The sequence below is a fragment of the Theropithecus gelada genome, chromosome 14 (genome assembly GCF_003255815.1).
Source record: "Theropithecus gelada isolate Dixy chromosome 14, Tgel_1.0, whole genome shotgun sequence".
Classification (NCBI taxonomy): Eukaryota; Metazoa; Chordata; class Mammalia; order Primates; family Cercopithecidae; genus Theropithecus; species Theropithecus gelada.
The window spans coordinates 11,533,174-11,559,579 of record NC_037682.1 but is presented as its reverse complement, the minus strand read 5'-3'; the positions used below and the strand labels follow the sequence as shown (position 1 = coordinate 11,559,579).

Below are 26,406 nucleotides of genomic sequence, written 5' to 3'. Positions count from 1 at the left end.
CCTGTAATCCCAGCACTTTGGGAGGCCGAGACGGGTGGATCACGAGGTCAGGAGATCGAGACCATCCTGGCTAATACGGTGAAACCCTGTCTCTACTAAAAATACAAAAAAAAAAACTAGCCGGGCGAGGTGGCGGGCGCCTGTAGTCCCAGCTACTCGGGAGGCTGAGGCAGGAGAATGGCGTAAACCCGGGAGGCGGTGCTTGCAGTGAGCTGAGATCCAGCCACTGCACTCCAGCCTGGGCGACAGAGCAGGACTCCATCTCAATAAAAAAAAAAAAAAAAAAGCAGAGTAAGAAATGTAGACAGGCTGGGCGCGGTGGCTCAAGCCTGTAATCCCAGCACTTTGGGAGGCCAAGACGGGCGGATCACAAGGTCAGGAGATCGAGACCATCCTGGCTAACACGGCGAAACCCCGTCTCCACTAAAAACACAAAAAATTAGCCGGGCGAGGTGGCGGCGCCTGTGGTCCCAGCTACTCGGGAGGCTGAGGCAGGAGAATAGCGGGAACCCGGGAGGCGGAGCTTGCAGTGAGCTGAGATCTGGCCACTGCACTCCAGCCTGGGCGACAGAGCGAGACTCCGTCTCAAAAAAAAAAAAAAAAAAAAAAAAAAAAAAAAGAAATGTAGACAAACAGTAGATGTACCAGAAATATTTACTTAACAAATAACTGATTCACAGAAGCCTCTCCGTTGAGTTTAAATCACCCTACGGTCACTATTTTCCTTTCTTCTTTTTTTTTTTTTGAGATGGGAGTCTCCCTCTGTTCAGGCTGGAGTGCAGTGGCACAATCTCAGCTCACTACAACCTCCACTTCCCGGGTTCAAGCAATTCTCTGCCTCAGCCTCCCAAGTAGCTGTGATTACAAGTGCCCACCACCATGCTTGACTAATTTTTTTTGTATTTTTAGTAAAGACAGGGTTCCACCATCTTGGTTAGGCTGCTCGTGAGCTCCTGACCTTGTGATCCACCAGCCTCAGCCTCCCAAAGTGCTGGGATTAGAGACATCAGTCACCGTGCCCGGCTCACTATTTCCCTTTCTGTATCTTTTTCAAAACGAGTCAAGGCGGCTGGGTGCAGCGGCTTATGCCTGTAATCTCAGCACTTTGGGAGACCAAGGCAGGCAAATCAACTGAAGTCAGGAGTTCCAAGACCAGCCTGGGCAATATGATGAAACACCGTCTCTACTAAAAACACAAAAATTAGCTAGGCATGGTGGCACATGCTTGTAATCTCAGCTACTTGGGAGGCTGAAGCAAGAGGATCGCTTGAACCCAGGAGGTAGATGTTGCAGTGAGCTGAGATCACACCACTGCACTCCAAGCTGGGCAACAGGGTGACACTCTGTCTCAAAACCAAACCAAACCAAACCAAAACAAACCAAGAAAACAATGAGTCAAGGGGTTACTGCTTCTCTCTGCTCATTCATTCACCTACAAGTGCTTGTAACCATTAAGTTCCTCTTTAGATTTATATTTTAGATGTAGAGTGTCACTCCAGGTGCTAAGAGGCTTCAATAAGGTGTGCACTGACCAGGGATAAAATCTCTTTAACTTGTACAATTTTAGCCCACTGCTATGGTTTGAGTTATGTCCCACCAAAGTACAAGTGTTGGAAACTTAATCCCCAATGAGCAGTGTTGAAAGGGTGGGACTTTTAATGTGAGCTGGTCTTGAGGGTTCCATCCTCATGAATAGATTAATGCCGTTATTGTGAGAGCGGCTTTGTTATAAAAGTAAGTTCTCTCACATTTGCCCTCTTGCCTTTTGCCCTCCTGCCACGGAATGATGCAGCAAAAAGGACCTCATCAGATACCAGTGCTGTGCTCGTGGACTTCCCAGCCTCCAGAACCATGAGGGAAATAAACCTCTATTACATTTGTAAATTACAAAGTCTGTGATATTCTGTTATAGCAGCAGAAAATGGACTAAGACACCCACCTTTCATCTCCAGCATTATAGATTCAGGCACATCATCTCCCTCTACTTCCTTCCTCAATTCCAGCCTCTTCTTCCAGTCTTCCTCATTAGGGACAACCACCACCACTTTCCGAGAAAAAGTCTTGAACAGTAATAGCTTCCGCCGTTGGCCAGAATTGTACACATTACACTAAGAACAGGAGGAATAACTGATGTTTTGGAAGAAAATTATCACTCAAATTTAACCAAAAGAATCAGTATCAGCCAGGCACAGTGGCTCACGCCTGTAATCCTAGCACTTTGGGAGGCCAAGGTGGGCAGATCATCTCAGGTCAGGAGTTCAAGACCAGCCTGGCCAACATGGTGAAACCTCATCTCTACTAAAATACAGAAATTAACTGGGCATGATGGCGGGTGCTGTAATCCCAGCTACTCGGGAGACTGAGACGGGAGAATCGCTTGAACCCGGGAGATGGTGGTTGCAGTGAGCCGAGATTGCACCACTGCACTCCAGCCTGTGTGGTGGCTGAGCAATATTCCATCTTCAAAAAAACAAAAAAGGCCGGGTGCGATGGCTCAAGCCTGTAATCCTGTAATCCCAGCACTTTGGGAGGCTGAGGCAGGTGGATCATGAGGTCAGGAAATCAAGACCAACCTGGCTAACACGGTGAAACCCTGTCTCTACTAAAAATACAAAAAATTAGCCAGGCATGGTGGCGGGCGCCAGTAGTCCTAGCTACTCCGGAGGCTGAGGCAGGAGAATAGTGCGAACCTGGGAGGTGGAGCTTGCAGCGAGCCGAGATCGCGCCACTGCACTCCGGCCTGGGCAACAGAGCGAGACCCCATCTCCAAAAAAAAAAAAAAAGACTCAGTATCTTTGGTAACTCAGAAGACATGAGATGAGGGATCAATACACATGATCTTCTTTAACTTTTCAAACTACATGACAGGTATTATCCTGTTTTGCTCATCAGGGAAACTGAGGTTCAGAGAGGATAAAGGACTTATCCAAATTACAAACCAGAATGTGGTGGAGCCAGGAATTCAAATGAGTTCCAACTCTTTCCATTGTTTTTATTACATGTTTTAGAGCCTGGGTCCATATATTTTCAGGTAAAAACACTAATCAGGGGTACCCCTGAGTTCAAAAAACATTGCAACCATTAACATACAACCAGATGATCATAATTAGGTAAGCTGATTCTGTTCCTTAATTCAGTCTCTCTTTATATACACACCCCACATTGACTCTAGGCAATTTTATCAGTTTAATACCTGATCAAGAATAAAGTTCCTCTTTGTCCGGGAAGCAATCTGGACCAGCTTACTAAGGCACTGGGAGGCTTGCTGAACTAAAAGGTCTCGGCTTTTGGGGTCCATCTCTGGCTCCTCGAGCCCCTTCATCTGATTAGTTTGAGAAGTGGTGAAAAAAAAACACACAAGTTATATATCAAGTTAGAGCCCAAGAGTCACTGGTACATGTCACCTCTTCAAATACTGAAATCTATGATATCATTCTATTCCTGTTCTTCAGTGCTGTGAATGTTGTCCATTTCCTGCAGTAGTCATTTCCAGTCTTAACCTGGATGTATTTCAGATCTTATGTGCTTTCAGAAATGTGACAACACAGCAAAGAAAAACAAAAATAAACCCACCTAAAACACATAGAAAGAAAAATCTCATTTCTCTATTTATGGGACCCTTGTTCTCAGACACCTGAAACTAACTCTCCATTAAAGATAGGTTATAAGAGTCTCTTGGTATCTGAAGAGCAAATACTGTATCTGACAAATATCCCCAACAGCAACTAACCCTCATTTGATTGAGCACAGTCTCAGCTCCCAGGACATTATATCTTTTCTCAGGGTTTTCTTTTGCGTATTTCAGTGCCCACTGGGTCTTTCCAGATCCCGGTAGTCCCACCATCAGAATAACCTGCAAAACACAGAACCAGAAATATAATGAAAGATAAGTGAGGGTCATGTTTATCAAATCCAATTTAAGAACATTCTCCCATTCCTGTTTGGTAATGCTCTGAGACCTGGGAGAGCATATGCACCCACCTCTGCAAAGCATACAACCTCAGTGTTTGTATACTGTTTGGCATACCTCACATTCCTCTATGGTCTTGGGAGGGACTGCAGTGCGCACACGCTCCTCAACAGGCACAGCATGAATGAACACAAACTCTTCTGGTGGTGGGAAGAAGGGCTCCTCCTTCTGACCAAAGTTTAATTCTACAACACAATTTTTGCAGAGGACATGGGGTAGAAGGGCCCGGTCTGCCAGGGATTCCTTGTTGATCCAGAACGCCACACCTAGGTCTTCTCCATTCTTGGAGAAGGAAAGTTCTACTTCTTCAGTCTCAAAATTCTACAATGACAAAGGACAAGAGCACTTATTGGCTGACAAGGCTTCAGGTTGATTAAACTTTACAATTTAATCTTTTTTCACACAGACTGCTGCACAATTTCACACAGACTAAGTGAGCCACGCATCATATGCATAAAAGCCAATAGTTGATGGGAAGCACAGTGAATTCCCAGTGCCCTCTATCCACTCCTTGTTATGACCCGCGACTTTCAGGAGCACTCACAGCAAAGCAGCCAATAACATCATTCTCCCCAAAAGTCTGGCCAAATTCCTCAAACTGTCCATTTTCTGCCTTGAGTCCTCGTCCATCGAAACCGTAAGAGAATTCATCTTCACCTATAACAGTCAACAAATTAGTTACCTACATCTGGACTTGCCACAGAGTAAGCAATATGGTAGTAAACACTAATGAAGAAGTTAAAGAAATAACCTTACCAAGCTGTGGACGGGAAAAATCAACAGACCACCCAACTCGAAGGAGAGAGACCTCCGTGCAGCCTTCTTTCATTGGGAGATTCTGGGTTACCTGGCCAAGTCAGAAAGGGAACTATTAGATATTGTGACCAACTGAGTAGCAAACTCGGAGTTAGAAAGACACGATTTTTATACAAACTGAAAACGACAATTATCTCAACATCAGAATAACAGTCACTGAACTGAAAGCCACAGGGATCAATTTCTTGGTTGCTGAAACTAAGGTTCTTGTTAAAGCACAGTGCTTTTACCTACCTGCACTAATAAAAGCCTGATTGGACAGAAGTCCAGTATACATAGGTAGTAGTTTAATGAATAAATGAAAGGTCTTTTAAAAAAAATCTTTGTTCCTCGGCCAGGTGTGGTAGCTCACGCCTATAATCCCACCACTTTGGGAGGCCAAGGCGGGCGGATCACCTGAGCTCGGGAGTTCAAGACCAGCCTGACCAACATGGAGAAACCCCATCTCTACTAAGAATACAAAATTAGCCGGGTGTGGTGGTGCATGCCTGTAATCCTAGCTGCTACTTGAGAGGCTGAGGCAGGAGAATCACTTGAACCTGGGAGGCAGAGGCTGTGGTAAGCCGAGATGGTGCCATTGGACTCCAGCCTGGGTAACAAGAGCGAAACTCCGTCTCAAAAAAAAAAAAAATAATAATAATAATAATAATAATCTTTTTTTTCTCCCTAAGAACTGTAACTATCCAGGAATAAATGAATGAATGGCGGCCGGGCGCGGTGGCTCAAGCCTGTAATCCCAGCACTTTGGGAGGCCGAGGCGGGTGGATCACGAGGTCAGGAGATCGAGACCATCCTGGCTAACATGGTGAAACCCCGTCTCTACTAAAAATACAAAAAACTAGCCGGGCGTGGTGGCGGGCGCCTGTAGTCCCAGCTACTCGGAGGCTGAGGCGGGAGAATGGCGTGAACCCGGGAGGCGGAGCTTGCAGTGAGCCGAGATCGCGCCACTGCACTCCAGCCTGGGCGACACGGCGAGACTCCGTCTCAAAAAAAAAAAAAAAAAAAATGAATGAATGGTCTTAATGAGCTACCTTTGCCTCAAAGCAGACTTTTCCCTTTGTCACTCCGTAAGTACTCCTTGCCCCAGACCAAAGGGTGGGGAACTTCTCTGAGAAAAGGGGCTGCCCTCCATAGCGGTCTTTGCTCACTTGAAAATGCAGATCCGAGGTATCTGTAAAGAAAGAAGCAATCAGTTTACTCCAATGTCCAATACTTGTAAGCCACCAACAGAGCACAAGTGTAGCCAGTTGTTGAAGTGGATACAAAGTCTCATAGAATTTATAGGCTATGAAGTTTTAATCTCCAAAATCACTTTTAGGAGATTAGTTAAAAACCACAATCTGTCTGCCTTATACATACACGTGTCCAGGTTCACAAGAGTTTGATCCTCCTCCTCATCTTTTGCCTCTTCTTCAGGAGGCAGTGGAGACTTTGAGCTATATATGTAAGATAAAAAAGAAACACAATGTAAACAAAGTCCTCTTCTTTGAGAGGTGTGTGTATGACATTATGTCCATTTTAAACTATCAGTGAATATCAAATCCCAGCAGACAGCTTTTTTCAATAAATGAGAAAGGGCAATAGGAGTTTCCATGGTAGATGCAATCTAAAACTCATGCGTATAAAAACCTATTCCATTTTGAATCCACCCTCCTTCCAGTCTCTCCAGTCAATACCAGGTATACCAAAATCAGAGCAGACACTCCCTTCAAGGAAAGGGACTGTTTCCCTCACCGGCTGTGGTAAGCCTCCTCTCGGAATTCATAGTAAGCTCGGCCATGTTCATCCTTCTCATCCCGCTGTCTCTTTACCCCCCGCCGCTCACCATCTGAGCCTGCTGGTTTTGACTTTTCACTATCTTGGTCATCTCCTACAAAAACGAGGGAAAGAAAATCAGCAGTTTTCATACTGGAGTGTAGAATAAGCTCAGAATAGACACTAACAGGGAATCTGAGAATCTGTCTGATCAAAACAACTAGGTTATTCCCACTACATTCACAGAACATTTTATTTCTAAAGATCATCTTTCTGTCATTGGCTGTGATTTTATTTTATTTTTTAAAAAAGGGACATGGGCTAATTACAGTCAAGCAGTAGATAAAAATTGGACAATTTTTGCATTCTAAATTTATCCACTTAAATCAGGTCAAACTTGCAGATTTCCCCAACAATATGACATAAAAAATATCCCCTAGGTCTCTAAAAAAACTTCAAAGGCTAATTTGACTCTTGTCAGATCTAGACTTAAGGTAGGCAGTTAATACGTATTTTGTAACACTTTTCCACAACTTCATGATACAGAGAAGCCTCAATTTTTCTTTTCCCTTTCCTGCTTTGAAATGCACAGCCAAATGGACTCAAGTGCATTAAACATAGTTGTATTTTTACCAGGGACTTCTACTGAAAGTTGTAAGAGCAAACCACTAAGTCATAAGAGATCCATAAATAATACCTCATCTATACTACACATAATTTGGGGCAGAAAGGTGGTGGTGTACATTTAGCAACATTCTCTACTAGAGGAAAAACCCTGGAATTTTTCCCTAGGCTTTTGCATTTTGCAACGCTAAGGTTTTTAATAATAATTTCTTTAAAAATCTTTTATCCTTCAATATATATATTTTTGAGATGGAGTCTTGTTCTGTCGTGCCCAGGCTGGAGTGCAGTCTTGTGATCTCGGCTCACTGCAACCTCTGCCTCCCGGGTTCAAGCCATTCTCCCGCCTCAGTCTCCCAAGAAGTTGGGATTACAGGCACCCGCCATCACGACCGGCTAATTTTTTGTATTTTTACTAGAGACAGGGTTTCACCATGTTAGCCAGCCTGGTCTCGAACTCCTGACCTCAGGTGATCCACCCGCCTGGCCTCCCAAAGTGCTGGGATTACAGGCGTGAGCCACCACACCCAGCCTATCCTTCAATATTTTTATCTGCTCTTTAGGATACACATAAGTCAAAGGTTATGTAATGGGATTTTTGTTCCAGGACACAGGACAAACAATCTGCAAGTTGCACGTGATTGTTGTACAATGGGTTCAGACTCTCGGTTAGTGGCCTAAAAAAATGACTAACAAAAGAACTAAGGCCACCCACCTTATAGTAAGACTTATCCTCCCTACTCTGACATAGTGTTATGGATCAGTTGTAATCATCCAATCACTTCAAAAGAAAGGAGAAAGGTCACTAACTCCCTGGGGCAATTCTACAACACACTCTTCCACAAGCTTACTCAACGGACCCACCAGCACCTCAATCATTACCAGTCAGGAAACGAGGGACCTGAAATGTAAAAGGCTAGCACCAGGTATTCAGCAAATCTACAAACATGCCCATCCACGGACTCAGTGGGAGAATTAAAATGTAATCATAATCCAAGCAAGATAAAAACCCTAGCCAAGTAACGTTAACTAACTCTAAATGCACATGATTAACGTTTTCTCTTCACTGGTTAACTATTAAACTCGACAGTGTTACACTAGAAGCTCTCCCCTACAGCTCAAAAAAGAGCAAAGTTGGATTTTCAGATTCTCTGGCTCAAGCTCTGGTAACATGCTTTTAACTGAGCGGACTTTGACGGACTTCGATTTTCGCTTAACATTTTTACGGTGAAAAAATTAACAGGTAGCCCAAAGGCCTGACCCTCTAACCGTGGGCCTAGTTCTCCGTGTAATCCCCAATTGCTTAGCACGTTCTCAACTAACAAAAATATAACAAGCACCGTGGGAGACTGTTCCACAGGTAGCTCACAAGCAGTTCGCATACAAAATCACTCACTGCCATCCACTATCACCAAGGAACCAAGTTAGGCAGGAACCTTCCTCCTGCAAAGAGTAGGACCACGAGAGGCGGCCTAACCCCTCAGAAAGGTAGGTAGAGAATGAAAGGCATTCCATCAGATGGCACTTTGAGGCAAGCGAAAGCAAGGACTCGGACCCCGCGGTGCAGGGCGGGGTGCTAGATCAGGGGAGCAGCCGGCAGGTTGGAGCCGGGCTCGGCTGCCAGCTCCTCACCCTGTTCCTCGGCGGCCTTGTCACCCGGCACCTCGGATCCCGGCGTCTCGTCCCCGCTCCGTTCCTCGGGTTCGTCTTCCTCCCCCTTGCCGGGGCCCTGCTCTTCGCCACCATTTACCCCGCCTGACCCGACCGTGGTTTCCACCGGCTTCTCGGAAGCATCTGGCTCGGCCGCGGCCTCCATGGCTGCCGCCTCCGGGGGCTCCGGCGGCGGCTGCGCGGCCTGACCCAAGGCCTGAGTAGGGGGTGGCTCCTCGTCCTCGTCCTCAAGCAGCGCCTCCTCGTCCTCCTCCTCCTCCTCCTCTTCGTCCTCCTCCTCCTCCCCGCCCGGGCCGCCGCCCGACGCGGCCACAGGCCGAGGCTCCGCCTTGCAGGCCCCGCCGGGCCCGGCCCCGCCGCCGCCGGCCTCGTCCTCGAGCATCTCGGCGTCCAGCGCCTCCTGCAGCCGCTGCGCCAGATCCACTTTGAGGCCGCGCGAGTCCAGGCCCCGCCGCTGCAGCTCTGACCGCAGCTCGGTCACTTTCAGCCGCTTCACCTCCATCGCCGCCGCCGCCTCCTCCGCCTCCCGCCGCCTCCTCCCCTGCGAACCGTCGACCGAGTCCGACCGCGCAGGCGCCGCCGCCGCCGCCCGCCTCCGCCTCACGCGCCAGCACTAAGCCCGCGCGAGCGAGCGCACGCACGCAGGAGCGGAGGCCGCGCACGGTCCCACTGCGCAGTGTTTGCTTCTGCTTCCTCTCCCCTCCCCCTTTCGGCTCACGGAGCCCAAAACAACGCCGCGGGGAGCTGTTTCCCCTCCAGGCCTTCGGTTCCCCAGCCACGGACAGGCGCGCGCGGAGGACGACGGAGTTCCTCCCGCTTCCTCCCGCCTCCTGGCGTCCCCGGGCCAATCGCCGCCGGTGCTTTTACCGCGCAGCCGCAGTGGAGTCCAAGACGGGCAAGGCTGGCTGCGGCTCAAGTGCCTCGTAGCACGGAAGCGTGTGCGCGCCGGTCTTTCTGTACTTCCAGCTGGGGGGTTCTGCGCAGCCGCGCGGAGCTCCCTGATGCCATTGCCCCTCCCACTACTGTTACTTCCGTCTCACTTCCAATTGCTGAGGCGTCTTAGGGGTCGCCAGCCTCTTTTTCCTACTGTCTGTCTTGCAGCAGTAACGACAAAAAAAGTCAAAAGAGAATGTGTTGCAACATGTAAGCCTACTAGCAATTGTGTTTCTGGCTAGGAAGCAAAAGGACTGCCCAGAACCAAGAAATACAGTAATCACGGGCCCTCCTTTTTTCGCAATGCCTCAGCTTCTACCCAGCAACTGAGGCCTTGACCCCGCCCTTTTTCTCTTATTGGACAACTTGAATCGTCATTTGCCGTTCCGATTGGTCATCCATGATCGTCCGGATTTTTCCAATTGGCGAAGCTGCCAGGGGATTTCCCCCCCCCCCCCGCCCCGTTTGGTTCGCTGAGGAGGCGGAGTCGTTTCTGCGGGATTATTTTTCCGGAGCCTCTTCTGATTGGGCGATGTGGCGCAATGCTCGCCACCCTTTACGATACCAAATTGTCCGCATTTCTGACGTGCTCCCGCCGGTAAACCGAAGCCTGGGAGAGTTCCAGGCTTGGGCATCTGCTGAGGGCGAGGAACTGGTCGCGGCGTTGGGTGGGCTTGCAGCTGTGACGCTTATGTGGACACCTCAGTCTCCCTTGGTGGTGGTTCACCTCGGTTTCCCAGTTTATATTACTGACGTCAACAGATAAATGATTGCTGAATAAGGAAGAAGAGTTGGAATTGCTTCAAGCCTCCGGACTTTTAGCACTAGTCCCACCCACTCCCTTCTACTTCCAGGTCGGGGGGCGGGTCCGAAAGAAAGGCGGAAGCCAGTGTGCCCGGCGTTCTCACGCCCGTAACAATTTCTGAGTAGGGCGTCACTTGAGTTTTTCGGAAAGTCTCCACACCCCCCGCCCCCATCGTCTTTTTAGGAAGTCCCTTAATGTTTGGCTTCATTATTCCCACATCCCCTTCCTAACTACTTGCCTGCACTTCTGGAGAAAAAGACTGCAGAAAGGAGAGGTGGGGCTGTGAGTAGAAACAAGGAAACCGCAGGTCCCTGTTGGGGGACCCTCCAGGAAGAAGAGTAATTTCCTGCCTTCTTGAATTGGCTACTACAGTCAATTATTTTGTTCCCAACCCTAGAGCTTCAATTGCTCCTTCACTTAGCAATTTCCCAAGAACCCTGGGCGACAGTTATGGAGAAGCGTCTGCAGGAGGCTCAGCTGTACAAGGAGGAAGGGAACCAGCGCTACCGGGAAGGGAAGTACCGAGATGCTGTGAGTAGGTACCATCGAGCTCTGCTTCAGCTGCGGGGTCTGGATCCGAGTCTGCCCTCTCCATTACCTAATCTCGGACCTCAGGGCCCGGCCCTCACGCCTGAACAAGAAAACATACTGCATACCACCCAGACTGACTGCTACAACAATCTAGCTGGTAAGAACGGGGCTAAAGGGGGCTAGAGAGCATTAAGACAGGAACATGAACATCTGTGAACATTGGGGAAAAAAAACCGCTGACTTTTTTTTAACTGTCATCCATTTATTCTGCCATGAGTTAAAATAATCTGCCAATCTGTGGGGCTCTAATTAAGTTGCCATAGAGCAGGGCTTCTCCGACTTCACCTGGAGAGTTTGTTAAAACACAACTTCCTAGGCCCCATCCCCAGAGGTTCGATGGGTCTGACGTGGGGCCTACCAGTTTGCATTTCTTTCTTTCTTTTTTTTTTGGAATGGAGTCTCGCTCTGTCGCCCAGGCTGGAGTGCACTGGCACGATCTGGGCTCACTGCAGCCTCCGCCTCCCGGGTTCAAGCAATTCTCCTGCCTCAGCCTCCCGAGTAGCTGGGACTACAGGCGCCCGCCACCACACCCAGCTAATTTTTTTTTTTTTTTTTTTTTTGAGACGGAGTTTCGCTCTTGTTGCCCAGGCTGGAGTGCAATGGCGTGATTTCGGCTCACCGAAACCTCTGCCTCCCGGGTTCAAGCGATTCTCCTGCCTCAGCTTCCCGAGTAGCTGGGATTACAGGCATGCGCCACCACACCTAATTTTTGTATTTTTAGTAGAGATGGGGTTTCATAATATTAATCAGGCTGGTCTTGAACTCCTGACCTCAGGTAATCCACGCGCTTCCACCTCCCAAAGTGCTGGGTTTACATGCGTGAGCCACCGTACCCAGCCCCAGTTTGCATTTCTAACAGCCTTCTGGTTATTGCTGATAGCTTTAGGGAATTTTGCAGGCTATAGGACAAAACTATACCTAAGGTCAGGCCATTGTTTATTTAAGGGACATTTAATATCTAAACCACCAGCTGAAGCAATGAACGTGTTTCACAAGTATTAAATGTCCCTTATTTTAATATTAAGTTTAAAGTAGGTCGTATAACTTTTCCTCATTTTTCTTTTTTTTCTTTTTTTTTTTTTTTTTTTGAGAAGGGTTTCCCTCTTGTTGCCCAAGCTGGGGTGCAATGGCACGATCTCAGCTCACTGCAACCTCCTCCTCCCAGATTCAAACGATTCTCCTGCCTCAGCCTCTGGAGTAGCTGGGATACAGGCGTGTGCCACCACGCCCGGCTAATTTTTTGTATTTTTAGTAGAAATGGGGTTTCACCATGTTAGCCAACCATGTTAGCGAACCGTGTTTGGACTCCTGACCTCAGGCGATTCGCTTACCTCGGCCTCCCAAAGTGCTGGAATTACAGGCATGAGCCACCGTACCCGGCCCAATAATTTTTATTTATTGAGTGCCTATAACATGTTGGGCAGTCATTTACAGATGTCTGCCATCTTCACAAAACTGCAAGGATTATCCCCATTTTACAGATGAGGAAATCAGATCATGTCACTGCCTAAAACACCCCATTGGCATCTCATCACACTTATGAGAAAATCCAAACTCACCTTGGTCCCAGCACCAGCTAGCTCTTTTATTTTTTTATTTTTTTTTGAGACTGAGTTTTGCTCTTGTTGACCAGGCTGGAGTGCAATGGCACCATCTTGGCTCCCCACAACCTCCGCCTCCCAGGTTCAAGCAATTCTCCTGCCTCAGCCTCCCGAGTAACTGGGATTACAGGCATATGGCACCACGCCCTGCTAATTTTGTATTTTTAGTAGCGATGGGGTTTCTCCATGTTGGTCACACTGGTCTGGAACTCCCAACCTCAGGTGATCCGCCCACCTCGGCCTCCCAAAGTGCTGGGATTACAGGCGTGAGCCACCACGCCTGGCCTTATTTATTATTATTATTATTTATTTATTTATTTATTTTTTTGAGACAGTGTCGCACTCTGTTGCTCAGGCTAGAGTGCAGTGGTGTGATCTCGGCTCACTGCAAGCTCTGCTTTCTGAATTCAAGCAATTCTCCTGCCTCAGCCTCCCAAGTAGCTGGGATCATAGGCGCCTGCCACTACACCCGGCTAATTTTTGTATTTTTAGTAGAGACGGGGTTTTGCCAGTTGTCCAGGCTGGTCTCGAGCTCCTGACTTCAGGTGATCCACCCGCCTTGGCCTCCCAAAGTGTTGGGATTACGGGTGTGAGCCACCATGCCCTTCCCGAACTGGCCCTTTTATACACTTAATGCCCAAAGTACATTTCCACCTTCACGTTTTGTAGGCTGTCTTTCCAGCTAGAATGCCCTGTCCCTTGAATGACACTTAGCCAGATTTGGACTCAAAAGTTGCTTCCTTAGAGAAGCCTTCTGTCGGCCGGGCGTGGTGGCTCATGCCTGTAATCCCAGCACTTTGGGAGGCTGCGGTAGGTGAATGATGAGGTCAGGAGATCGAGACCATCCTGGACAACACGGTGAAACCGCGTCTCTACTAAAAATACAAAAATTAGCTGGGCATGGTGGCACGTGCCTGTGATCCCAGCTACTCAGGAGGCTGAGGCAGGAGAATCGCTTGAACCAGGGGAGTCGGTGGTTGCGGTGAGCTGAGATCGTGCCCTCCAGCCTGGCAACACAGTGAGACTCCGTCTCAAAAAAAATAAAAATAAAAAAACAGAAGCCTTCTGAGTTGGGCGCAGGGCGCAGTGGCTCACGTCTGGAATCCCAACACCTTGGTAGGCCAAGGAGTTCAAGACCAGCCTGGGAAACGTGGCGCAACCCTGTCTCTACAAAAAGTCACAAAAGTTAGCCAGGCTTGGTTATGCGTACTGGGGTAGTCCCAGCTGTTCTGGAGACTGAGGTGGGCCAATGTCTTGAGCATGGGAGGTCTAGGCTGCAGTGAGCCAAGATTGGGCCACTGCCCTCCAACCTGGGCGACACAGCAAGCAAGACTCTGTCCCCCACATTCCTCCCACCAAAACATCTTCCATAAGCAAACAGCACTCTGACTTCATTCATTCTCTGTCCCAGCGTAGTTTTATTTTTCTTAAAGCAATTCTTTTTTTTTTTTTTCCAGACCAAGTCTCGCTCTGTCACCCAGGCTGGAGTCAGTGGTGTGATTCTGGCTCACTGCAAGCTCTGCCTTCTGGTTTCACACCATTCCCTTGCCTCAGCCTCCCGAGTAGCTGGGACTACAGGCATCTGCCACCACGCCCGGCTACTTTTTTGTATTTTTAGTAGAGACGGGGTTTCACCATATTAGCCAGGATGGTCTCGATCTCCTGACCTCATGAGCCTTGGCCTCCAAAGTGCTGGCATTACAGGTGTGAGCCACTGTGCCCAGCCTCTTAAAGCACTTTTAAAACTTAATTTACTTGTGCCGGGTGTGGTGGCTCACGCCTGTAATCCCAGCACTTTGGGAGGCCATGACGGCCAGATCACAAGGTCAGGAGATGGAGACCATCCTGGCTAACATGGTGAAACCCCGTCTCTACTAAAAATATTTTTTAAATTAGCTGGTTGTGTTGGTGGGTGCCTGTAGTCCCAGCTACTTGAGAAGCTGAGGCAGGAGAATTGTTTGAACCTAGGAGGTGGAGGTTGCAGTGAGCCAAGGTCGCGCCAGTGCACTCCAGCCTGGGTAACAGAGGGAGACTGTCTAAAAACAAACAAACAAATTCATTTACTTGTTTCTTGTGTATTCCTCCACTTTTTCTTTTTCTTTTCTTTTCTTTTTTTGAGACAGAGTTTCACTCTGTCAACCAGGCTAGAGTGCAGTGGCATAATCTTGGCTCATTGCAACCTCCGCCTGCCAGGTTCAAGCGATTCTCCTGCCTCAGCCTTCCAAGTAGCTGGGATTACAGGCGCCCGCCACCAAACCCAGCTAATTTCTTTGTATTTTTAGTAGAGATGGGGTTTCACCATGTTGGCCAGGCTGGTTTCGAACTCCTGACCTCAAGTGATCAACCTGCCTCAGCCTCCCAAAGTACTGGGATTACAGGCATGAGCCACTGCACCTGGCCTCAACCTCTTTAATCATCAAGATGACTGCCTTGCTCCTCTTATTCTCTGCTTCTAGCTCAGTGCCTGGCACATGGTCAGTGCACAAGAACTGGTTGTTGAATTAATGAGCAAGGGTGATAGATTGGTTGATCTCTGGGGAAATAGCTAAGTATAAACCATATGACCACTTGGTGGGGGTGTTGTAGAAGGGATACAGACATCAGCACAGGCCCTTTAATGTGCTCAGCAGTGCTGATTCTTGGTCTTTCTCAGCACCGTGATTTCATAATACTATGTTTAATTCCCACAGTTGTGAAATAGGGAATGTGTTTCCCTTCTTAATCATCAAAAGGCAGAACATTGACCTGAATTGGCTTCTCCGCAGGTTTGTATTTCAAGGTCCCATTAAGTCATCCAAGAGAATAGTGAAGTTATATACTGGATTGTTACTGAGAATCATGATTTTGGAGTTAGAGAACGCTTCATTCAAATTTCATATTCATTCCACCTAGAAGCTATAAGATCTCGGACAAGTTACTTCTCTGAGTCTTGATTTCTTCATCCACTAAATGAAGATAGTAACACCTATGTAATTGTGTAGATGCGAAGATTAAACAAGACAGTGTATATCAAGCACATAGCACAGTGCTTGCCATTTCCTCACACAATTAATGGCAACCATTATTAACAAAGCTGCAGTACAAGAACTGTGGTGAAATGGGGGATACAGAACATAGAGCCTTGGGTAGAAGAGATACAATGAAGATAAATTTGTGTTTTAAAAAATTGTAATTTATCTAATTTTTTTTTTTTCTTTTTAAAATGGAGCCTCGCTCTGTAGCCCAGGCTGGAGTGCAGTGGTACAATCTCGGCTCACTGCATTCTAATTTCATATAAAAAGTTAATGGGGCCAGGCACGGTGGCTCATGCCTGTAATCCCAGCACTTTGGGAGGCCGAGGCAGGCGGATCACAAGGTCAGGAGTTGGAGACCAGCCTGACCAACATGGTGAAATCCCGTCTCTACTAAAAATACGAAAATTAGCCAGGCATGGTGGTGAGCGCCTATAATCATAGTTACTCAGGAGGGTGAAGCAGAAGAATCTCTTGAACCCGGGAGGCAGAGGTTACAGTGAGCCAAGATCACGCTTCTGCACTCCAGCCTGGGCGACAGAGCGACACTCCATCTCAAAAAATAGTAATAATAATGGGGGGCTGGGCAGGGTGGCTCATGTCTATAATCCCAGCACTTTGGGAGGCTGAGACGAGTGAATCACCTGAGGTCAGGAGTTCAAGACCAGCCTGGCCAACATGGCGAAATCCCATCTCTACAAAAATACAAAAATTAGCCGGGCATGGTGGTGTGTGCCTGTAATCCCAGCTACTTGAAAGCTGAGGTGGGAGAATTGCTTGAATCTGGGAGGCAGAGTTGCAGTGAGCTGAGATCGTGCCATTGCACTCCAGCCTGGGCGCCAGAGCGAGGCTCCGTCTCAAAAAAAAAAAAAAAATAGGGTCTCAGCTGGGCATAGTGGCTCATGCCTGTAATCCCAGTACTTTGGGAGGCCAAAGTGGGCCGATCCCTTGAGGTCAGGAGTTCGAGAACAGCCTGGCCAACATGGTGAAACCCCATCTGTACTAAAAACACAAAAATTAGCTGGATATGTTGGCACATGTCTGTAATCCCAGCTACTCGGGAGGCTGAGGCAGAAGACTTGGTTGAACCTGGGAGGTGGAGGTTGCAGATCACGCCACTGCACTCCAGCCTGGCTGATGAGTGAGACTCTGTCTTAAAAAAATAACAATAAAGAATACATTTGTTATCCGGGATACACTTGTTATAACACTGCAGTGAATACCCTGCCAAAAAAAGGGGGCAGGGGAAGGTCTCACTATGTTGCCCAGGCTGCCCAGGCTGGTCTTGAACCCCTGGGCTCAAGCGAATCTCCTACCTTAGTCTCCCAAAGTGCTGGGATTACAGGCATGAGCCACCATGCTCAGCCCAGAGTTTTAAATAAATTTTTTTTTTTTTTTTTTTTTTTTTTTTTGTGAGGAGACGGAGTCTCGCTCTGTCGCCCAGACTGGAGTGCAGTGGCCGGATCTCAGCTCGCTGCAAGCTCTGCCTCCTGGGTTTATGCCATTCTCCTGCCTCAGCCTCCCGAGTAGCTGGGACTACAGGCGCCCGCCACCTCGCCCGGCTAGTTTTTTGTATTTTTTAGTAGAGACGGGGTTTCACCGTGTTAGCCAGGATGGTCTCGATCTCCTGACCTTGTGATCCGCCCGTCTCGGCCTCCCAAAGTGCTGGGATTACAGGCTTGAGCCACCGCACCCGGCCAGTTTTAAATAAATTTTAAAGTATGTTGTTATCAGCTTTATAGCCAGGTCTAACTCAGTACTAAATGTGTAGCAGAAAATCAGTAAATATTGAAGTAGATTACAAGATAATGTGAAGTTTTGTTTTTTTTTTTTTTTTTGAGATGAAGTTTCACTGTTGTTCCCTTGGCTGGAGTGCAATGGCACAATCTCGGCTCCCCGAAACCTCCATCTCCCAGGTCCAAGCGATTGTCCTGCCTCACCCTCCCGAGTAGCTGGACAGGCATGCGCCACCACACCTAGCTAATTTTTATTTTCAGTAGAGATGGGGTTTCTCCATGTTGGTCAGGCTGATCTTGAACTCCCGACCTCAGATGATCTGCCCGCCTTGGCCTCCCAAAGTGCTGGGATTACAGTCATGAGCCCCTGCACCGGGCTGATATGTGAAGCTTTTATTCACTGCTGCATCCCCAGTGTGTAGAAGAGTGTCTGGCATATGGGAGACACTTTAGCATTTGTTGACTGAATGTCATTGTTACCACCCTGTTTGGTACTGCCTTGAGCTGGCCAGTGGAACCTGGTGTAACGAACCCTCCTCCCTCTTCTCTCTTTTCATTTGGCCCATTAGCCTGTCTCCTTCAGATGGAGCCCGTGAACTACGAACGAGTGAGAGAATATAGTCAGAAAGTCCTGGAACGACAGCCTGATAATGCCAAGGCCTTGTATCGGGCCGGAGTGGCCTTTTTCCATCTGCAGGACTATGACCAGGCCCGCCACTACCTCCTGGCTGCCGTCAATAGGCAGCCTAAAGGTAAGGGAGAAGGGCTTTGAAATGGTAAAGACAAAATTGTCTTGCTAGGGTGGATCTGTGGAAAGGGGATTTTATTTTACTTTGCCAATGTATTATTTTCAATAAGTAATACATTCACATGGTTGAGAATTCAAACTGAAAAAGTATACGATGAACAGACCTTTTTCTTTTTTTTTTTTTTTTTTTTTTTTGAGACGGAGTCTCGCTCTGTCGCCCAGGCTGGAGTGCAGTGGCCAGATCTCAGCTCACTGCAAGCTCCGCCCCCCGGGTTCCCGCTATTCTCCTGCCTCAGCCTCCCGAGTAGCTGGGACCACAGGCGCCGCCACCTCGCCCGGCTAGTTTTTTGTATTTTTTAGTAGAGACGGGGTTTCACCGTGTTAGCCAGGATGGTCTCGATCTCCTGACCTCGTGATCCGCCCGTCTCGGCCTCCCAAAGTGCTGGGATTACAGGCTTGAGCCACCGCGCCCGGCCGAACAGACCTTTTTCTACTCTTATGTTCTTGTATCCACAGAAAAGCAGTATTATTGGTTTCATGTGTAGGGGGTTGATGCTTAATCAGACACACACAATATATATGTCGGTATGTCTGTTTCATATATATATGTATGCCTATTTTAATATACATCAATGTGCTTTTATTTATAAGTACATATTTAGGCAGGCTGGGCGGGGTGGCTCACATCTGTTATCTCAGCACTTGGGGAGGCCAAGGTAGGTGGATCACCTGAGGTCAGGAGTTCGAGACCAGCCTGACCAACATGGAGAAACCCCGTCTCTACTAAAAATACAAAATTAGCTGGGTGTGGTGGCGCACGCCTGTAATCCCAGCTACTTGGGAGGCTGAGGCAGGAGAATTGCTTGAACCCGGGAGGCAGATGTTGTGGTGAGCCGAGATCCTGGGCAACAAGAATGAGACTCTGTCTCAAAACAAACAAACAAACAAAAAAAACCAGTCTTGCCTGTAATCCCAGCACTTTGGGAGGCCGAGATGGGCGGATCACGAGGTCAGGAGATCGAGACCATCCTGGCTAACACGGTGAAACCCCGTCTCTACTAAGAAATACAAAAAACTAGCCGGGCGAGGTGGCAGGCGCCTGTAGTCCCAGCTACTCGGGAGGCTGAGGCCGGAGAATGGCGTGAACCCGGGAGGCAGAGCTTGCAGTGAGCTGAGATCCGGCCACTGCACTCCAGCCTGGGCTACAGAGCGAGACTCCGTCTCAAAAAAAAAAAAAAAAACCAGTCTTGTTTGTTGGGGCTGGGTACCGTGGTTTACGCCTGTAATCCTAGCACTTTGGGAGGCCAAGGCAGGCAGATCACCTGAGGTCAGGATTTCAAAACCAGCCTGGCCAACATGGCGAAACCCATCGCTACTTAAAAAAATAAAATTAAATAAATAAATAAATAAATAAAAATACAAAAATTAGCCTGCATGGCCAGACGCAGTGCTCACACCTGTAATCCCAGCCCTTCGGGAGGCCGAGGCGGGCAAATCACGAGGTTAGATCGAGACTATCCTGGCTAACACGGTGAAACCCCATCTCTACTAAAAATACAAAAAATTAGCCGGGCGTGGTAGTGGGTGCCTATAGTCTCAGCTACTTGGGAGGCTGAGGCAGGAGAATGGTGTGAACCCGGGAAGCGGAGCTTGCAGTGAGCCGAGTTCCTGCCAGTGCACTCCAGCCTGGATGACAGAGGGAGACTCCATCTCAAAAAAAAAAAAACAAAAACCAGTGTTGTTTTTCAAGTTCTGTTCCTGGTCTTTAAGAGTGATTGGACGCCAGGCGTGGTGGCTCACGCCTGTAATCCCAGCACTTTGGGACCCCGAGGTGGGCGGATAGTGTGAGGCCAGGAGTTCGAGACCATCCTGGCTAACATGATGAAACCCCGTCTCTAGCAAAAATACAAAAAATTAACCGGACGTGGTGGCAGGTGCCTGTAGTCCCAGCTACTTGGGAGGCTGAGGCAGGAGAATGGCATGAACCCAGAAGGCGGAGCTTGCAGTGAGCCAAGATAACACCACTGCACTCCAGCCTCCGGCGGTACCTCCCCTGTGGGTGACAGAGGGAGACTCCATCTCAAAAAACAAAAACAAAACACACACACACACACACACACACACACACACACACACACACACACAAACAACAAAACCAGTGATTGGAATAGGATGTGTGAATGCCAACAAATCCACCACTTTTATCCGTTAGCTCAGCTAACCCCAGGTGTGACCTAGAAAAAGGGCAGTCCTGCTGAGAGAGAATTTGGGACTTTGTTTCCAAGGCAAAAAGGATATTGTGAAGCAGATGAGAGATTCATTCCTGTGTTGGTTGGTTGAGCACTGAAAATTGTCTCCTTTTTGCATTCTGGCTTACAATAGCCACAGGATACTAGTAGCAGAGTCCCCAAATGTATAGCAGTGCAGTAAAATCTCACTAATCTAAATGAATGAGAAAGGCATTAATTATGAATTAATAAAGATATAAAATATAAGCCATTTGTTCATGTTTCTCACCTTCAAGTACATAAATTAACCTGCCATCTTTACGAATAGTATCTTTAGAGGCTCTATTTTAATAATTGCTTCATCAGTCTTGCTTTTATTATGAAATTAGCAACTAGTGGCCAGGCGTGGTGACTCACACCTGTAATCCCAGCACTTTGGGAGGCCAGGGCGGGTGGATTACGAGGTTAGGAGTTCCAGACCAGCCTGGCCAACATGGTGAAACCCCGTCTCTACTAAAAATACAAAAGTTAGCCGGGTATGGTGGCGCACATCTGTAGTCTCAGCTATTCGGGAGGCTGAGGCAGGAGAATCGCTTGAACCCAGAAGGTGGAGGTTGCAGTAAGTGGGTGACAGAGTGAGACTCTGTCTCAAAAATAAATAAATAAATAAATAAATAAATAAAAATTAACCAGTCCAGCCCGGGACACAGATTGTTTTTTCAATTCCAAATGTTATTAATTAACGAGATTTACTATTGCATAGAATGGTTGCGATATATTCAGATCTTGGAGAGATTTAAAAATGGGAGCATGTTAACATTGTTTCTTGCCACAAGGTATGATTATGGTCTTAACTGACTCTGTTTCTAATTGCTTCTCCATCATCTTCCAAGATGCTAACGTCCGGCGGTACCTCCAGCTGACACAGTCAGAACTCAGCAGCTACCATAGAAAAGAGAAGCAGCTCTACCTGGGCATGTTTGGTTAACAAAGAAGAAAGATGCTCCTCCAGTTGAACTTAGGTGGACTATTAAACATGCATGAAGGAGAAACCTGACCCTCAGCAAGATAAATTAACCCTATACCTCTGACCCAGGTGGATTTTTGTTTCCAGTTCTGCACAAACTTTACTACTTAGACAGTCTGAGTCTTTTTCTGTCTATCCTGTTTATTTCTATAGTGTTCAATACATGTTATTGTTGGGGATATTTGCCTTGAGAAATATAATCAGAAAATATTCATCAGCTGTGGGTGGAATTAATCGTATCTCTGGCATAGATTTTTCATGACAGTGTTGTTAAATGTACTTATATACAGAGGCGATGGCTTGCAGAGGATGACATAGTAAGGATAGGCAGAAAGAAGTGTCTTCCTTTATTTTTTCAGAAGCCCAAAGCAAAATGGGAAATATGGCCGGGCACTGTGGCTCATGCCTGTAATCCCAGCACATTGGGAGGCCGAGGAAGGCAAATCACGAGGTCAGGAGATCGAGAACATCCTAGCTAACACGGTGAAACCCCATCTCTACTAAAAATACAAAAAATTAGCCGGGCATGGTGGCGGGCACCTGTAGTCCCAGCTACTCAGGAGGCTGAGGCAGGAGAATGGCATGAACCCAGGAGACGGAGCTTGCAGTGAGCTGAGATCGCACCATTGCACTCCAGCCTGGGTGATAGAGCAAGACTCTGTCTCAAAAAAAAAAAAAAAAAGATGCAAAGATTAGCTGGACCTGGTGGTGTTCACCTGTAGTCCCAGCTATTCTGGAGGCTGAGGTGGGAGGATTGCTTGAGTCTGGGGGACAAAGGTTGCAGTGAGCCAAGATTCTGACAGCACTCCAGCCTGGGCGACAGAGTGACATGTCTCAATAAATAGCCCAAATGTATTAAAGTAACTTTTTGTTTTTTGAGACAGTCTCACTCTGTCGCCCAGGCTGGAGTACAGTGCCATCCCGGCTCACTGCAGCCTCTGCCTGTTCCCAGGTTCGTGTCTGAGCCACCCAAGCAGCTGGGATTACAGGCATGTGCCTCCATGCCCGGCTCATTTTTTTGTATTTCCTTTTTAGTAGAGACATAGTTTTGCCATGTTGGCCAGGCTGGTCTTGAACTCCTGGCCTCAAGTGATCCGCCCGCCTCAGGCTCCCAAAATGCTGGGATTACAGGTGTGAGCCACTATGCCCGGCCAAAAGTAACCATTTTGTTTAAACTAATTTTTTTTTCTTTTCATTGTTTTTTTTTTTTGAGATGGAGTTTCGCGCTTGTTGCCCAGGCTGGAGTGCAGTGGCGCGATCTCGGCTCACTGCAACCCCTGCCTCCCGGGTTCAAGCGATTCTCCTGCCTCAGCTGCCCAAGTAGCTGGGATGGATGACAAGCGGCCGCCACCACGCTCAGCTAAATTTTTGTATTTTTAGTAGAGATGGGGTTTCGCCATGTTGGCCAGGCTTGTCGCGAACTCCTGACCTCAGGTGATCCACCCGCCTCCCAAAGTGCTGGGATTATAGGCGTGAGCCACCGTGCCCGGCTTTTCTTTTTCTTTTAATGTTAAGTTCCAGTAAGCAGAGATCGCATTCCACTGTACTCTAGTCTGGGCAACAAGAGCAAAACTCCATCTCAAACAAAAAAAAAAAAAAGAGAAACAGTGAGTAAGGGCTTTTCTTGCTTAGTGCCTTTTAAGCACCTGATAGAACTCTCTGGAAACTGTGTTGGACTTGGAGGCAGGTTGCAGTATGGTGCAGTCCTGGCTCAGTAGGAGGTTCCATCAACCAGGAGCCCCTTTGTTATTTTGTTTCTGTTTTTTCATGGTGGATAATGTCTATGATGTGGGCACCACATAGATGAGACTATATAGCACAGCCTCTACCTTTATAAGTGGTGGCAATAAGCATGTGATTAACCATCATATAACCACAGAGCAAACAGATTTCAGGGAAAAAAAATTCACTTTAGTCCTTTATCAGTAACACCCCCTTTCTCAATGGGCTAGACTTCTCTTTGTTCTTCCCTATACCTTTAAATAATACAACCATCAGCTTACAAGGAAAACTTACCAAAGTTCAAGGACAGGAGAGGCATGGTGGCTCACCCTTGTAATCCCAGCAATTTGGGAGGCCGAGGTGGGTGGATCACCTGAGGTCAGGAGTTTGAGACTGGCCTGACTGACATGATGAAACCCCCATCTCTACTAAAGAAAAATACAGTATTAGCCAGGTGTAGTGGCACATGCCTGTAACCCCAGCTACTCAGGAGGCTGAGGCAGGAGAATCATTTGAGCCCAGGAGGTGGAGGTTGCAATGAGCTGAGGTCATGCCATTACACTCCAGCCTGGTCAACCAGAGCGAAACTGTCTCAGTCAATCAATCAGTAAAGCCCAAGGACAGAACAAACAAGTAAAATATCTTATCCCTCTTCCCAGCTGCTTAAATTGCTAGGCCTGGGTTTATTGACAAAACATTGTCAGGATTGCATGTTTTATTTGCTTTACAATGGTTTTGTGTTCTCGTTTCCTTTTTATTTCAAAGACTTAATGTTATAGTAAGCTATCTTCTGCATCAATGAGGAAAAATAAAACTGATATTTAAAATGCATTTTAGAAACTTGTTGCACTAATCCTTTTATTAGCGCTGCTAAGAGATAGCACAGGGTCACGCTTACATTTGTGTTTTTATTGAGAAGCCCAGCTCCTAATGAAAATCTTCATGAACAGGGAAATGACAAAGGCAGTCTGATGCAGGTCTTGAGGACGACCTCAAGGTCCTGAGGGAACCAGCCAGAGAGTGCCTCAATCTCTGTATTCAGAAGTTTGTGGAAGGAGAGGCTGCTCACTTTATCAATCCTTGTTTCCACACAGGAGTTGAAGATTTTGAATGAAGAAAAAACATTCATGGTGAATGTGAAGGATTATACACCTTGGCACATGAGGGACGGTGTTTCCCAAACTCATACCCACCACCTTCACAATGTTGCCAGAACCACTGCCTGTACTAATATATATGGATATGTGTGGAAATACATATATATATGTATGTATTTACATATATATGTGTGTGTGTGTGCATATATATATATATATATTTATTTTTAACACAATCTGGCTCTGTCGCCCAGGCTGGAGTGCAATAGCATGATCTCGGCTCACTGCAACCTCCACATCCCAGGTTCAAGAAATTCTCTTGCCTCAGCCTTCCAAGTAGCTGGGATTACAGGCATACACCACCATGTCTGGCTAAGTTTTTTTGTATTTTTAGAAGATACGGGGTTTCACCATGTTGGTCAGGCTGGTTTCAAACTCCTGACCTCAGGTGATCTACCCACCTCGGTCTCCCAAAGTGCTGGGATTATAGGCGTGAGCCACAAAGCCCAGGCTGTTTTTTTTTTTTTTTTGAGACGGAGTCTCGTTCTGTTGCCAGGCTAGAGTGCAGTGGTGCAATCTCAGCTCACTGCAACCTCTGCCTCCTGGATTCAAGAGATTCTCCTGTGTCAGCCTCCCAAGTAGCTGGGACTACAGGCACCCACCACCATGCCCAGCTAATTTTTTTATTTTTAGTAGAGATGAGGTTTCACCATCTTGGCCAGGCTAGTCTTGAACTCCTGACCTTGTGATCCACCTGCCTTGGCCTCTCAAAGTGCTGGGATTACAGGTGACAGCCACCGTGCCTGGCCTGTTTTTTTTTGTGTGTGTATTTTTTTTTTTTTTTTTTTTTGAGATGGAGTCTCGCTATGTTCCCCAGGCTGGAATGCAGTGGCGCAATCGTGGCTCGCTACAACCTCTGCCTCCTGGGTTCAAGCAATTCTCCTGCCTCAGCCCCCAAGCAAGTAGATGGGACCGCAGGTGTGTGTACGCCACCACGCCTGGCTAATTTTTGTATTTTTAGTAGAGACAGGGTTTCACCATCTTCGCCAGGCTAGTCTTGAATTCCTGACCTCCCAGTAATCTGCCGGCCTCGGCCTCCCAGAGTGCTGGAATTACAGGTGTGAGGTACCATTCCTGGCCTCAGGCGGAGGTTTGATAAACAACTGCCAAAAGGAGGATTCAGTGTTAGACTAGAAATTAGATGAGCTGATCCCCAGGAGCCTATGGTTCCTTGAATCCATGAATGGGAGCATTAAGACCAGTGGAAATGAGAAAGAATTCATTGATCACATCTCTACAAATTGGCATAAACTGTTCCTAGCATTCAGCAGATAAACTAAGGCCACAGGCTGGGCACGGTGGCTTATGCCTGTAATCCCAGCCCCCACTGCAATCCAGCTTGGATGACAGAGGGAGACTCTGTCTAAAAAAAAACTTCAACTAAAAAAAATAACAACAGGCCGGGTGCGGTGGCTCAAGCCTGTAATCCCAGCACTTTGGAAGGCCGAGACGGGCGGATCACGAGGTCAGGAGATCGAGACCATCCTGGCTAACACGGTGAAACCCCGTCTCTACTAAAAAAATACAAAAAACTAGCTGGGTGTGGTGGAGGGCGCCTGTAGTCCCAGCTACTTGGGAGGCTGAGGCAGGAGAATGGCGTGAACCCGGGAGGCGGAGCTTGCAGTGAGTTGAGATCCGGCCACTGCACTCCAGTCTGGGCGACAGAGTGAGACTCTGTCTCAAATAAAAAAAAATAATAATAATAATAAATGAGGCCAGGCCTGGTGGCTCACCCTTGTAATCCCAGCACTTTGGGAGGCCGAGGCGGGGCGGATCACCTGAGGTCGGGAGTTCGAGACCAGCCTGACCAACATGGAGAAAGCCCGCCTCTACTAAAAATACAAAAAAAATTAGCGGGGCGTGGTGGCACAGCCTGTAATTCCAGCTATTAGGGAGGCTGAGGTAGGAGAATCGCTTGAACCCAAGAGGTGGAGGTTGCAGTGGGCTGAGATTGTGCTGAGCCAAGATCATGCCATTGTACTCCAGCCTGGGCAACAAGACTGAAAATCCGTCA

General features: G+C 47.6%; 2 protein-coding genes across 5 annotated transcripts in view; one reads left to right on the top strand and one right to left on the bottom strand.

Moving 5' to 3' along the window:
• The window catches only part of HNRNPUL2 (heterogeneous nuclear ribonucleoprotein U like 2), a 16,232-nt gene extending 6,419 nt beyond the window's left edge, over positions 1 to 9,813 (bottom strand). Inside the window, exons 1-10 of the mRNA XM_025357512.1 lie at positions 8,795 to 9,813; positions 6,521 to 6,656; positions 6,146 to 6,222; positions 5,818 to 5,957; positions 4,727 to 4,817; positions 4,515 to 4,627; positions 4,028 to 4,291; positions 3,731 to 3,853; positions 3,194 to 3,322; positions 1,940 to 2,108 (exon numbers count right to left, since the gene is read on the bottom strand). Of these exons, the coding sequence (XP_025213297.1) occupies positions 1,940 to 2,108; positions 3,194 to 3,322; positions 3,731 to 3,853; positions 4,028 to 4,291; positions 4,515 to 4,627; positions 4,727 to 4,817; positions 5,818 to 5,957; positions 6,146 to 6,222; positions 6,521 to 6,656; positions 8,795 to 9,335 (1,783 nt within the window). The 5' untranslated portion in view covers positions 9,336 to 9,813. The remainder of the gene's footprint in view (positions 1 to 1,939; positions 2,109 to 3,193; positions 3,323 to 3,730; positions 3,854 to 4,027; positions 4,292 to 4,514; positions 4,628 to 4,726; positions 4,818 to 5,817; positions 5,958 to 6,145; positions 6,223 to 6,520; positions 6,657 to 8,794) is intronic.
• Positions 9,814 to 10,651: 838 nt separating this feature from the next.
• Positions 10,652 to 21,724, top strand: TTC9C (tetratricopeptide repeat domain 9C). 4 transcript variants are annotated; one of them, XM_025356726.1, is made up of 4 exons: positions 10,652 to 10,909; positions 10,997 to 11,259; positions 18,080 to 18,262; positions 21,380 to 21,724. In XM_025356726.1, exons 2-4 carry the CDS (start codon positions 11,022 to 11,024, stop codon positions 21,472 to 21,474), a joined length of 516 nt encoding a protein of 171 aa, XP_025212511.1. In that variant the 5' UTR covers positions 10,652 to 10,909; positions 10,997 to 11,021; the 3' UTR covers positions 21,475 to 21,724. The 4 variants fall into 4 exon arrangements, with proteins under 4 accessions (XP_025212511.1, XP_025212513.1, XP_025212512.1 ...); XM_025356728.1 differs by adding an exon at positions 15,454 to 15,528 and having other exon boundaries at positions 10,652 to 11,259; XM_025356727.1 differs by having other exon boundaries at positions 10,652 to 11,106.
• Positions 21,725 to 26,406: the final 4,682 nt, after the last annotated feature.

Excerpts from the sequence above, each read along its gene's own strand:
- TTC9C (XM_025356726.1), top strand. The coding sequence starts at position 11,022 with ATGGAGAAGCGTCTGCAGGAGGCTCAGCTGTACAAGGAGGAAGGGAAC. Across the intron at positions 11,260-18,079 it reads CTGCTACAACAATCTAGCTG|CCTGTCTCCTTCAGATGGAG; the intron begins GTAAGAACGGGG and ends TTGGCCCATTAG. Across the intron at positions 18,263-21,379 it reads CGTCAATAGGCAGCCTAAAG|ATGCTAACGTCCGGCGGTAC; the intron begins GTAAGGGAGAAG and ends TCATCTTCCAAG.